This window comes from Chanos chanos, chromosome 6 (genome assembly GCF_902362185.1).
Source record: "Chanos chanos chromosome 6, fChaCha1.1, whole genome shotgun sequence".
NCBI classification, from domain to species: domain Eukaryota; kingdom Metazoa; phylum Chordata; class Actinopteri; order Gonorynchiformes; family Chanidae; genus Chanos; species Chanos chanos.
The window spans coordinates 36080039-36094557 of record NC_044500.1 but is presented as its reverse complement, the minus strand read 5'-3'; the positions used below and the strand labels follow the sequence as shown (position 1 = coordinate 36094557).

General features: G+C 38.3%; 1 protein-coding gene across 1 annotated transcript in view; it reads right to left on the bottom strand.

Moving 5' to 3' along the window:
• fbln2 (fibulin 2) overlaps nt 1-14519 on the bottom strand; it is a 42500-nt gene that overhangs the window by 18040 nt on the left and 9941 nt on the right. Inside the window, exons 5-7 of the mRNA XM_030778309.1 lie at nt 2405-2531; nt 2118-2247; nt 1064-1262 (exon numbers count right to left, since the gene is read on the bottom strand). Coding sequence (XP_030634169.1) covers nt 1064-1262; nt 2118-2247; nt 2405-2531 — 456 coding nt within the window. The remainder of the gene's footprint in view (nt 1-1063; nt 1263-2117; nt 2248-2404; nt 2532-14519) is intronic.

Below are 14519 nucleotides of genomic sequence, written 5' to 3'. Positions count from 1 at the left end.
CTGTGCCTCCTTTGATACCAGTAGGAGTGAAGTTACCCATGCCTTTCAACCGTATAGAAACTGAACCTGTAATGCAGGAGAAGCTCCACAAATGTTTGCAGAGGACAAAAAAAACGATATAAAAAAAAACAACACAAAATCATGTCTCAGATCACCATTTTTACCTCAGATACTTTATAAAAAAAGAAAAAAAAAAAAAGAAAGAGCATCTATGTATGTGAATGTTTTCTGAAAACTTCAGGATTCGATGATTGTTTCAAGATAATTTTCCATTTTATTATTCCAGCACAATTTACAAAACAAAGTATCCATGAAAAGCCTTCCAAATGTCAGTGGAATTAGTCAGTGGAGGCATCACGGGCCGTAGAAAACTTTGTTGGCACCACTAAAAAGGCAACAGCCTGCTCTGCCATCTGCTTCTGATTCATTCCAGCTTGTCAGCATCTTTCAGTATTATTCTGAATGGTAACGTGACACCCAACCAATCAGCTCTGGGCATCTGTCTTTTCCCAAATCCATCAAAGTCAACACATGTGCCAGTGGAGTGACATAAACTTGAATACAAATGTTAAGGCCATGCCTTGTCCAACAGCTTTGTTTAATTCCTAACATGAGCTGTGGCTTCAGACAAACCCCAAACAACGTGGGAAAGTTATGTCACTCTGAGATGTGAATTCACACTAATAAAACCATAAACGTTTTCAATTCTGTACACTTCCGTGCTGCTTGAGAGACGGCCGTGGGAGATAGCATACAATCATTTCGCTTTGAATTTCACTGCGTATGTCGAGTGTATTCCACATTTACGTATACTGGACACTGCATCGTTTTTTTTGTTGTTTTTCATTGAGGTATTTACAAAATTGGTCCAACAGTCACACTGCTAACAAATTTCAACACTTTGAAGAATGGCAGAGTGTTAGAGACGTGAGAGAAATAGGCAAAAGTCAAGTAAGCAGATAATCAGGCAATAGTAAAAATCCTCAAAAGACATCATCAAAAGGCAATAAGAGTAACAGACCATGCTATTAATGGTGGAATGGCAATGTTTATGCATCCTTACCTTTCTGTGGTATGGCAGTCGGCCTAGGCCTCTCCTTCTTCCTAAGTGTGGGGGCACCGAATACTACTTCTCCCTCCTCCTCCTCCTCACAGCAGGTGAGGAACACATGTCCACAGGGGTAAAGCAGGTACTGATGTGCCTCACAGCCCCTCCCCTCCCGACGGAAATGCAAGCCCAGCGCACAGCAACTGCAGCACTCCTGCACATTACAACAGAGCAATGGAGCCAATTACAGTACCACGATTATTCAGCCCCAAGATCATCAGCTGTAAGACCCACTGCACTGGTCTCCTTACTGAGCCCTACTTGATAAACATGGGGGGACTAGGATAAGTAAACCCCTGAGCGGCTGAGCATACCGGTCCATAACAGCGGCATTACATGCTTGGTTGAATGTTTTAGACCAAACAAAAGCACAGATATCATAGCAATAAAAATACTGTTATGCTCAGTGACCAGACATATATGATACACTGCCCAACAGTATAGCACTGTATTGAACTGATTTCACATTCCTGTGGCGTTGTGTTTCAGTACAGGCAACAATATAGTGTCTATGTCACACTGCTGTGATCTATTACCTGGACAGTGTGAGGACATAGACTGGTAAATAATGCATCTCTGCAAACAATGCATTTTTTCACTACATTTGATATTTTTTCCGCTTCAAAAGATACATAATGCAAAGGCTCAGTATTGACCAGAATTTTTCTTGCAGGCTGTTTCATCCAACAAGCTAAAACAAATCCATATGGACTGTTCCTCAACCTTAGAGGTTGTATGAATTCATATGATTAAAACTGATGGTCCAAAACTTACACAGTGCACACCACCCACAATATATTTCCCCACAATTGCTTGAGAAGGGGCGCAGTGGCAAAACACAAAATTTCCAACGGTGCATTTGCATTACGAATGAAGTGTTTATGCTTGACATTTCTAGGACTGAGGAAGTCCCATAACTTAACCATTGAATGAGAATAAAACTCTCTTTTGAACTGATGGTCCCTCCACAGGTAAAAACAGATCTGAAATCAGTATGTGTGTTACTTACCTTTTGGGAGTTCTCTACACAGTGCTGGTTATCCTGTTCCTCACACATCTCTCCTGCCTTGGCTGCTTTCACGCCAGTCAAACACAAATCCTCTCTCAGAGAGCCCAGGCAACACTGCTTCTGAACAGCACTTTCACACAAAACAACACAAAGTACACAGAGCATTGCTGGTCATTTTAATAAAAGCACTGTAGAATTGATCAGTGCTTGCATGCTATCAATACCATCATCTGAAATCACTGTTTTATATATAAACGATGAAAGTAAGTTAGAAGTCTCAGCCTTACCTGCACACAGAAGTCTGTTCTTCTGTAGTAACAGACATGTGATTACAGTGTTGATTCTCTGAGGCCCACTTCTTGCCTTTTTCACAACAGTTTTCTAGTAAGGCTGGATCAGGAACCACTGAGAAAGCTAAGAAGGAAAAAAAAATGCTTTAGGACTGAGAGAGTTGGTAACCTTTTTGTGAAAAAAAAACCCCTCGGTGCACATCTAAAACATGCAAAAGAAGTGGGATCTCGCCATCTGTCTCGTGTGAGTGTGACATTTTATGGGAAATTCATAAAAGTCGTTTTTAGGCTTGAACCATAGAGGATTCATGAAAAGATCGCTTCAGAAACCAGAGATCAGATAAGCAGACAGAGATAAGGCTGAATCACAGAACCAAAGAGTACTATTGAGCACATCCGTCATCATGGATGCCATACTGAATAGCTAATGACACTGGCATATTCACAGAAAGCCTCCAGCTTTTACACCATGAAAAGCCAATGAAATTGAATTGAGGCTAATTTTACAGAGTCAATCCTTCTAATCTTCAAAATAAAAAGTGACAGCAAAGCCCTCCAAAAAATCTGGTAACGAACCATATTCAAACTCGCATTTTGAGAAAAAGAAAGGATTGAATCTAATTACTCAAACAAATTCAGGGTGTGAAACATCTGTCAATAAAGTTCAAAACTTGGCTCCTTGAGTGGCTGATACACCGTAAATCGGCAGCTTAAATTTTGTATGTGAACACATTCGGTTACTGATGAGAATTGTAAATGGTCTGGTTGAAAGCATCAAAGCAGGAAGTGTCAGACTGTGGTCATTACCGGCACAATCCCTCAGAACTCCCAGTAAGCTTAATGAAACGCTAAATCAACAGCGGACCATCACACCGGACAGTTCTGATGACTCAGAGGTGGAGAACATACTGACGACTAGTCTGGAGAGCTGTGACACCATCCAATTCCCAGAATCCTCGCTGGCTCCAGCTCCCCCTTGCCTCCCCATATTCTGTCTAAGCCTCTCACACGTCCATCTCACTGGACCAACCAAAGTTGAGAATTGAGGACGAGAGAAATATGTGTGTGTGTGTGTGTGTGTGTGTGTGTGTGTGTGTGTGTGTGTGTGGTTGTCTGTGTCAGAAAGAGAAAGAGAGAGAGGATGAGCGTGATGAGAGTCTGTGAGTTTTCTGAGTTTCACCTTGAATTTAATTTCACCTCTGGAATGAACTTTTGCCAAAGTTCACAGAAAAGTCATTCAGTCAGTGGTTGCATGATTACAAAATAGTTCAAGAAAACTGTAAGGGGGAGAGAACAGATACATCTGGAACTAAATTTTATTTTTGACCCCCCCCCCCCTTCCATAGTAATAGTAATCACAGAAAATTAATAAATTAATCTCACCTCATATAACCCACACCACATTCCAAAATTCCAATCATTCCTAATTTAAAACAGTCAAAGAAAACATTCAAAAGGATCATCAGAGTAAAATGTTTGAAAATATTCTGTAACTTAAAAGTAGTGGCGCTCCTTCAAACACATTACACACTTTTCTGTGAAGGGCTGTTATTACAGTATAATCATTTTTGCCTGAGCTAGAGAGCTGTGTGAATGCAATCAAGGAAAAGTTACTTGTGCTAAAAAAAAAAAAAAATAGCAGAGCAGCAGCATGCAAGACAAAACCCCTCAGGCTGGATTCCAGGAATGTTTGCCAAAGGTCACAGTCTACCCTAAAGGAATACTTGGGCTTGGTGATAAACATTCATGAGCACTAATTGCCTGAGAAACAATAGAAGCTCAATCCTATTCATCACAGAGCATGTCGGTCAGTGACTACACTTCCAAACGTACAAAAACACATAACGTTTTATGTCTTCAGTACTTTCCCTCAACCTGTCTGATAGGATGAAACAAGGCGAATCAAATAAAATGAAATATAATAAATTATGCTAGTTAATGATGTGTTTGGCTGCTAGAAAATTGGCAGGGGGTTTTCAAGAATGATTAGACTGCATCCACTGCTATTTGGCCTGCTGTAATGCAGCCTGGCAGTCTGTGCATCTGGCATGGAGAGCGTCGAGACACACGTCGAGCACATCTGTGCCAGTGGAAGAGATGACAGAAACATCAACCAAAACTTCAGCAGACAGCAAAAATGAAGACTTCTCATTAGATACATGACTGCAAACTAGACCGACAAATTGCAGAGGAAACACTAATTAGCCGAATGTCCATGAGGTTCGGACTGACCTTGAAATAATTCCTTTCTCAGCAACAGAGGAACAAAAATATGCCAACTGGTCCTAGACAAAACAAGACGGTGTCTGTGCATCAACTAGGAAAACTTCCCACTTTCCTGTTTAACTTTCACAGGCATAAAACTTGATTGATGCCTCTTTTTTCCAGTCCATAAACTGGAGTTTTGATTTGTTTATTTGCACTGGGGCACATATGGATGGGTTAGTTTTTCAATAAATTCCATGGATGTCACTTTTATAGTAGCATAAAACCCAAGAAAGTTGCGATACTGCTTCAGAATAAAACGATTGAAGGGCCTTAGCCTTCCTCACTTTGAGCTCACTGCCATTCATGCAAGGATCTCCCTTCATAGAATATACTGAGGCTGTTTATCACTACATTTTAAAAAAATAAATAAACAGCCAAGGAAACACATAAATTTGCAGGCTGTAGAGTTCAGTTAAAAATGATTCCTTGGCCACTCTGATACCTCATTTTCTGCCATATTCATGTGATACATGTGAACAAAAGGGCACACATTAGATGACTGATCTATGAATCTTTTCTGAAGGTTTAATTGTACTTTAAAGTAGCCTAACTGCAGTTCATTCACAAGCTGAATACATTTACATTTATTTCCAATACAAATACTGAATTAAATACTAAGCTGTGCTGAGAGCTCTTTTAAAAAAAAAAAAAAATTTAAAAAAAAGAAGAAAAAGAGGAAAGAAAGGGCTGATGTTGTCATAGTATAAAAGAATGTAGTTCTTGGGTACTGTTTTGTGTGTAGGAGTTCTGAACTTTTAAACATAAAAATTGCTTTCACCTCATCTCCAGGATAAATCATGATGTCATGGAGTTAAATAGACACATGGATGGCTGAGCAGTAAAGCCTTGTACCATCTCCATCTCTCCTTACTCATGTTTTAGATCCCCAGGAAATCATCTGTAAAGCAGATGGCTGCAAAACAAAGTACCCTTCAGAATACGCTTACTTTGAAAAAGAAAGGAAAAACTGTTCTTTGTTCACATTGGGTGAAACATTATAACATCTGTGAAATCAATGTAACAACTATGCATTCATTTGAAAAGGGAATGCAAAATGTAAAGTGTGTGATAAGGTGTTAAATGTGTCATATAATATGAGCTTAATAAGTCAGTAATGTTCAGGAAACCAGTCACAAAACAATCTATGCTATTGCTAAAAGACCATATTCTTCCACATCAACACACAACACTTACACATACCAAACAGGGGAAAAGCAGACTTCTCTCCATTTTAATGTCTTTTTTGAACATAAGCCTCTTTAAATACAAGCACTCTGTCCGACCGATGAGGTCATTCTCCAAGATATCTTGTGACGTTATGTGATATGCTTGGTGTATGCAAAAATAAATGCAACATTTGATTCATTTTCTGTCGTTACAAATCAGACTAATGGCTCACTGGAGGATAGTAATCTATTCATAATGACTAATCTGAGGTCATAAGTGGAGTGGCAGTAACATTTTGACCTCAAAGTGGTAATTGGTCGTTCTTTGTGGCCAATATTTCTGCTCTTGAGTGAATTAGCAGAGTGACTGGCACTATTTTTAAACACAATTCATTTGTAATTAGGCTCGACAAAATTATAATACTTTTTGTAGCAAAAACAAGGCTTCCGCTAAAAAAAAAAAAAAATGCCGATTTACTTTTTCCTCACACTGAAGAATCACTACTCGTTGATAAAATTTTCCTGTGTCTTTTCATGGTGAGAATCCAAACAGCATTCCAATTAATAAAAACCCCATCATGAGAACAATACATTTTCATGAGCCCATTCTGATAATAAGATGCAGCAGCCAGAAATAACTCTGATACTGAAAGTCATCTATCCAAAGAAACTAAACTTCATAACCTATGTTCCAAGGCTGCTGACAAATCTCACTGTATAGCAGAGAGCACTTAATGTCTTAGCAGCCAGCACCAGGCATGCCAGCCCCTCACTTTCTGCGTTAATGGTGACAAATAGATTCCCATATACTAGCATGGAGCCAATTATGATAAACAAACTCTCTGCATGGTGCACCACTCTGAATATAAGTGCCGGAAGGTTTTAAGATTTGTTTCATTTCCAACAGCAATTTGTTTAAAAAAAAAACAAAAAAAAAAAACCTTTCAAGAACAATAGATCAGAAGTCTTTGTTCTATAAATAGGCACATGTCAAATCAGTGCATTGAATTAGTCTAAGCATTTATTGTCACACCAGGAGGCCTATTTATCACAGTGAACTTTTTTTTTTTTTTTTTTGGAAATTACAAGGTGTAATTGCCATTTTCTCCTCGTCAACTGAATGTTTGCTGAAGCCAGTAAGAACTTTGGATATATTTTGATAACAGCTCAGCAAGAATGATGCCTGATGATTTTATAAAGAACTGACTAAGCTGAAAGGAATAAAAGAATGGATGAGACTGAGAATGAGACTGAATGGCATGCTCAGCAATAACCCGAAAACGTTACATATAATGACTTCAGCACAGAATTTCCATTCTTTTATTGCCCCTGACCACTGGAGCTTCTAATTCAGCATCAGCCAGTAACTTTAAAACCATGAGTAGGTGATGAGCATAACATAACCATAGTTTTCACCAGTCTCATTTCTAGAAGTGAATATCACTCTCATACAATGAGCCATCATTTCTTTTTTTAGTATTCTGTCACTTAATATCGATTCATTCTACATTCTAAGCCAACTGATTCTCCCTACTGTATAGTTCAGCAGTAAAAGTTTGTCATTACTTTAAGTACTACGTGTGAAATGGTTTTTGAAATATGAAATATATAATTTCCTGTAATGATCCTATTCTTAATTAATTAAGAAAAGTAATTATCTTAAGCTTTCAGGTTTTAACACTTCACAGTATTCCAGTAAACGTGGACATTCTGACTGGTTTCTTTAACCACAGTAACAGGCATGTGTCAACCAGCTCAAGAAATACACTGTTAACCATGTGTGAACAAATTTCCTTGCTGTACATCTTCCTCTCAGAATGACAGCAAACACAAACACAAAAGTAAGCTTCTGGGTTTTTTTGTCCACTTCTCTATAGATCTTTAGGCAGATGTATAATGCATTACCCTACAAGATGAACTTCCACTCTTTGTTGCTACGACTCTACATAGGGTCTCTTTGTTTAACCAGACTAATCTCTAGCGGTGACCCTCATCCTCATCCGGCCTTCCAACTCCCATCAAGTCACTCACGTCTCGTAATCTATCACTCCTGAGCACACGTCAACATAGCCTTGTCTGCAAGAGTCCATGTAGCAGAAGGTTGAGCTGTTGCTTGCAGATGTGAAATACCAGTGTCAGCACAGATCCTCCAATAAACCTGTGCTGGGGTATTACTCTCCTCAAAGAGGAGGGGGAGAGAAACAGTGAACAACAACAAAAAAAAGAGTATTTGTTTGATAGTGATTTGGTTGATCATGCACTTTAGATCAAGGTTTAATCAGTCATAACATTTTCTCAGACTGAAAATATGGAAATATGTTTAGCGAGAGCATAACCATTTTAATTCATGAAATACAAGGAGTGCAACGTACAAGGAGTACATTAGCTAACTTGGTTAATGAATGCTGTCTATTAGACAGTTCAGTCTACTGTTAATGCAACACATAATGACACTGACACAAGTCATTGATCAGACTCTGAAAAATTGCCTGCACTTTTGAACTTTGCTATGGAGTTGGCAGGGCTCTAAAAACTGAGAAAATTTTGTGATAAAATCCCAGACTTGTGTCAATAGACAGCTATATGCTAGAACCCAGCCGGTCAGCAGTCTGTGTTCACGCCTATGCAAATACAATTATTATAAATCACATCTCATGGGTCAACAAATGCACTTCTAGTCTGAGTGAGAGTCAATCACATGGCCCCAGGCCAGGGAGACGGCTGCCCCTGCTCAAATGCTCACATGAATTGCCTGGGAAAAAGACATCAGACCTGAGAACGCTTTGAAGATTTCAGGTTAATGTAGACATAAGGGCCTGTTTCAAATGCCTTTATAAGCTATCTGGCAAATGAAGTCTAATAGTCATCAACTTAAGGCTTAAGTAGGTCAGTATTTTAAGTAGTCTCATATATTTTGCAATGTAAAAGATGTGATTAAAGAGCAACATTGATATCTCAGTATAAACTGATTGTGGTAGATCCTGCCTGAAAAGTACCATTGTTAGACATGTTTGTGAGAGATTCCTATCTTAATTGCAGTTCTGTGTCTGCAATCAACCTTCTTACACAGGGCCACCAGTGCATTTCCAGCTTTAATTAATGTTGTTGATGAGTGATTTCTGGTATGTTTATCAAAAACATACCTATCCACACAAATGCTCAGAGTAGTTTCCAATGCTCATCTATGTTGACCCAGTTTTCCCATGCCACTGTCATTCTGCTTTGATGAGGCAGATATGATTGACAATAGAAGGCACAACACAACATGGCAACCTTAGCTCCTGCTGATACGCCTGAACAAAGGCAGGAAGGCTAAGCATGTATCTGTTTGTCTTGCTGCGGTCAAAGATAAGCTTAAGGAATCCTATGGATCATGGCAATGGTGTGAAAAACTGTCCATTAAATAACCAGTCTCTTCTAAGAGGTCACCTGTTTCTCATGTTTCTCATATATGTGTGTGTGTGTGTGTGTGTGTGTGTGTGTGTGTATGTGTGTGTGTGTGTGTGTGTGTGTGTCACGGTTTCCGTTAGCCAGTAATTACCATTTTTTGCCTGGTAAAACTTATTTAAAAAAAAAAAAATTAAAAACTTGCCAGTCAAAATTTGAGGTCATTGTCATTCTTTTGTCAACCTAAGTGTACACTATATTTGCGTTTGTAACATGACTGTTATTGAAACTAGTAAGTTTTAGATTTGTCTGGTAAAATATATTCTTTCCAGACACCAAACCAGCAAGAAAAAATCCTAGAGGAAACCCTGGTATCTGCCCATATATAAGAGAGACTAGTTATTTAACGGAACGTTTTTCACAACATGGCCATTTATGAAATCATATATGCATGATTTAAAGATAATAGATAAATCAATTCAAAAATTGATGAAGTACAGGTTGAATTATCTAAGATTCTGTGCTAGAATATTTGTAATTCCAACACCCACAAGATCATTCAACTGTAGACAGTAAGTCTGTCTGTTGCAGTAGTACTCTTAAGTTGTTTCCATGAGGGACTTTGAAATACTTCTAATTCAGCATCAAATTCAATCGTTATAAAGGAGTCATGTCTGCTCCTGCACTCTGACTACCTTTTTACATCATAGTATTTTCTGTTCAGCACACGAATTTCTGAGAGTGGTGGTGTAAAAATGCAGAACCAGACACACGGTAACTTTCGGGAGAATTGGTGCTCTTCAGCGTTCCTCAAGGATAAAAATGCACAATAGATTCAGCTCAAATCACTCTCACAAGCTCACATTTCTCTTGGAAATGACTTGTGTTGTTGCAAGCAGAGCAATTGTGACATTTTTTTTTTTATATGAACGGACTTTATGCTTGGACATTTTTCCATTGTTGCTGCCTCAATAGCCACTTGTCCCCCCGACTCAAGAATGTGGTATTGTTTTTGAGATGGAAATCTTGCATCAGGAAGGAACAGGGATGTGAGTGTGCAGGCGGTCTACAGAATTACAGGGTTTATTCGGGGACTATGGACCCATGGGGATGGAAAAATTACTCCTGCTCAGGAGGTAGCACCCAGTCAGCATGGTCTCAAAGGCAATAACTGACCGTTCTCATCCATCATCTGAAGAAATGTTTTCATATGCCGAAAATCCCCAGCAATTCACAAGCTTGGCTTTTTGCAAAGAAAAGATATAGCACAAGCATCCTTGTCCAAATGAAGGCTAAGAAACCCCATATACAATACATAACACTAAGCATTTGCTTTCTATGTTCCACATAATTTGTTCCTCCTTCCAAATGTATTTACTTGAATGGAATGTGTTACTACAGGGCTTAACATAATCAGTGATTATTCCTATGGTAACTTACTAATTTGGCCATAACAGCTTAGCTTCCCAGTCCATTCTACTGCCCATACAAGCGGCCAAGGGCTGGAAGGTGCCGAACAAAAGCAAAAGGATAGAGCCAGACAAGAATGGATACAGAAAAAAGCAAGCTGTAATCTAACCTTAATTAAATGTATTAGAATATGCTATATTTTCACACATTGCACATTAAAATTTCAAATTTACACACATCTGAACATACTGGAATACTGTAAATTCTCAAATAAAAACTGGGTCTCAAATAATGGCAAGGTTTCACAATATAGCTGGGGGTGCTGCCTGTTTGGGCAAATCAAAGTTGGGTCCAAATACAGGCCGAGTAAAAAAAACCAAAGAAACATAAATTACAGAAAGGCTAAGGTGGTAAATTCATCATATTTACACAGCATTATTTACATCAGTGAAACAACATAAGGTAATTATGGTCACCACTCTATTGCGATTAGTTTCACTTTTTAACAGAAATACCATACCGATAGTGTTCTAACTCACATGGATTGTGGTCACTATAGGACTAATCATAAATAATGGCCAGTCTCTAATCATAGCCCGTCTCAAATAAAGGCCTGGTTCTTTCTTCTGTTGAGGTAGATGAAGGCCACTATTTGAGAATTTACAGTCGGCACAATGAGACATTGATTCTTTGGCAGAAGTGATCAAATTCACACACATTTTGTGATGCAACACACTGAAATACTACAGAGCAAAGGTTGTACCGAGCGGATTTGGACTTGTCCAAACTCTGTTTCCCACCCTATTCAGTTGAGAGCTGAGGTCAACATGGAGTACAGCCACCTAGTCTATCTATCATCAACAGCTATCAGCACTAATTCTCTACATGAGCATGCAGTGTATCAAGCGCATGTTCTGGGTGATTTATGAATGCTTGGATAAACTGTTACATGATTGTACTATTTATCACTACTAAAACCATGCATTTATCAGACCTTAAACATAGCTTCGCTTGGTCTATGAGCCTTCTCACTGAGTTGGGATCACAGTCTAGCTAATACTATTGCAATCGGTTGATGTTTTCGACAGATGGTGCTGGGGCCTCTAAGGGCTATTTCATCTGCAGTTGCCTGTACCTCCAGAGCACTGAAGACAGATACTACACTATTTGTGCATGGCCCTGTGTGCTATCCAAATGCAAGACTGTATTTGATTATCCATTTTACTCTTGTGAGAATGACTCAGATTATACTGAGTCATGGAGGGGACATGTAATGGGTAAAGTCAAGAGAACAGTCTTGTAGTATTCATTTATCTCTCTTGTCAGTGACAAGCAGTGGGATACTTTATCTTAAATTTCGTGTATAGGAATATGGATCCCCATACATTATCTTATGTATCTAGAGATAAGGTTTATTTTTCTTTAACTGGACATCTCAAAAAATGTAAAGACTGCATTTTCCTATTCTCATAAAAAGCTAGCACCATTTACACACTTTAATAATCATGACAGAAAGGGCAGAACACTACGGTATAATCCACTATGCGAAGACAGATAATAAACTAGGTAAAGGCAGATGCTATGATAGACACACCCCTCAAAACACACAAAATCTTCACCTTGGAAACTATACAATTCATCAGGAGTATATCACACTGTATCCACATTACACTACTAAATCTTAGATTCCTGTGAGATTAATATGCACTCAACAATGTACAGTTCACAAACCCAGCATACAGTGGGAAACTCTGGATAAAGATCAAATAGCATTTTCTTTCTGCTCTATACTATCGGTCATTCAAGGATAGCTATGAAGTGTTTGACTGGAACCATTCTTGCAGGAATTCATAGACAGAGTATATATTACAGACAATGATACACTTCTACCATTTCCACATGTTCTTAACCCCAAATGCAACAAATAGATCACTGATTTTTGAGGAGAGCAAATCTAAAGACAATGGAAACATGCTGTATCACCCCGTATGAAATAAATCACTGAAGTCAAACTCATCTAAATGCTGCCAACATCTTTGTGTAGAACAATTCTTGCCATCTAAAATTTACACATGGAACAAAATTACAACTTTGTCTTCTTTGTAATAAATTACCAATGTTAGCGACACAGCTTGCACAGCTGCGTACAATGTGGACCGCAGGTCCTCTGACTCACACAAACAGAAACAAGTCGAAATGCAAACCTGTCTTTTCAAGGTTCTGTAAAGATTACATATCTGGGCTTGGGATAAGAGTTCTCCAAATTTACATTCACTGAAGTAAATAGATTATTTGTAAAGAGTATAGTGTCACCATGTTTTGGATTATATTAGGATGGTGAACACTTACTTTAAAAATTTACTTTAAACTTACGTGTGAGAAGAGCTTTGATTACATAGATCATTCATGGAAATTTAGAGTCTAGACCGCACCATAACCTAAGAGTAAATCAAAGCATGAGAGAACAGGCTCAAGGCTCTTCAGGGATGAAATAAAATAATTATCATATCAAGCAATGTACATGTCACAAACCTGGTATAAAGCGGGAATCTCTGGATAAAGACTGAACAGCATTTTCTTTCTGCTCCATTCTGTCGTTTATTCAGAGATGGGAGCAGCTTTGATTGAGTGTTTATCACATACATTACGACTATGAAAATGTTGATGGAAGAGGTTTGTTTAAAACTGGATCAAGAACTCTCCTTTTAAGATTAAGCTAGTTTGGCAGAATCATCTACCAGATCTTTCAAGTTATAACAGTGACATATCCATCAAAAACACCACAGCACATGTGTTTCAACTTTTAATAAAGTGTTACTGATTTAAAGGAGCCTTCATTATCCTTCCCTTATTTCTGATATACAAAACTGGGTGAATGTCAACTTTCCTGAAACAAACTGGTAATAATTGCCCTATTTTTCTACTGTCTTTCTTTCATGTGGCTCCAGCAGGAGAGGCATGCACAAAACAACAGATTATGCCAACTGTCACCACAGCAGTAGTGAGACATAACATTTCATTACGCTTATATCATAAAAGACATTTTTCAGAAAAGTCTTAACAGGTTTGCCAGTCTTTATAGGTTTAGCATGAATCCTAGGGGTATCTATGAGTGACAAACTCTTGAGCTGTTGAGTGTGTTATCACTGACCAGTGGAACTCCCCTTTCCCATAGACTAAAGTCATGTAAGGCCTGGAGAAGTTATCTGTCACAAGTGCCATGAGTTTCCATCTTGAAAGAAGTATTTGTATTGAGTGAAAGCCAACTGGGAAACAGCATGATAACTAACTTCTTTACTTATTTGGCTAAACACAAGATGTAAACAAAAGGAAACCCATTGTTTTTTTGCTGTGTCACTATAAACTAACCCCAGCACACAATTATCTGACCTTTTCATCTAAAGGAGATAGATGCTGTTAATACTTATGCTACGCTATGTCAAATGGTAGTTAAAAGATGGAAGGCCTTAAATGGATTGAATCATTAGATTTAATCATTTTTGTGAGGCATAACTATTATACATAAATAATAACAGTGTTTGGGTTGAATTTAGGTTTGGAACAGGAATGGTGGACCATGCAGTGAAATATTAGCTCTAAACACAGGGCTATTCAGTATTTGATTTATGTGTGTGATGACACTTTTCCGTGATTGCAAACTATTTATAAGGAATCAACATCTGGTTTTAGGCAACATTTAAAAAAGCCCAATATTGCACACATATGTGGGAGAGTGAAACTGGACCAGATACATACTAAGTTACCTTGGTGCCACATTTAAAGCTGCAATGAAAAAGTTTTACAGTTCCAGTATGAGTTGAAATGGATTGCCTGAACTAAACCCATAGACACTTATTGGTTTGCCATGTCAAAGCTCTGAC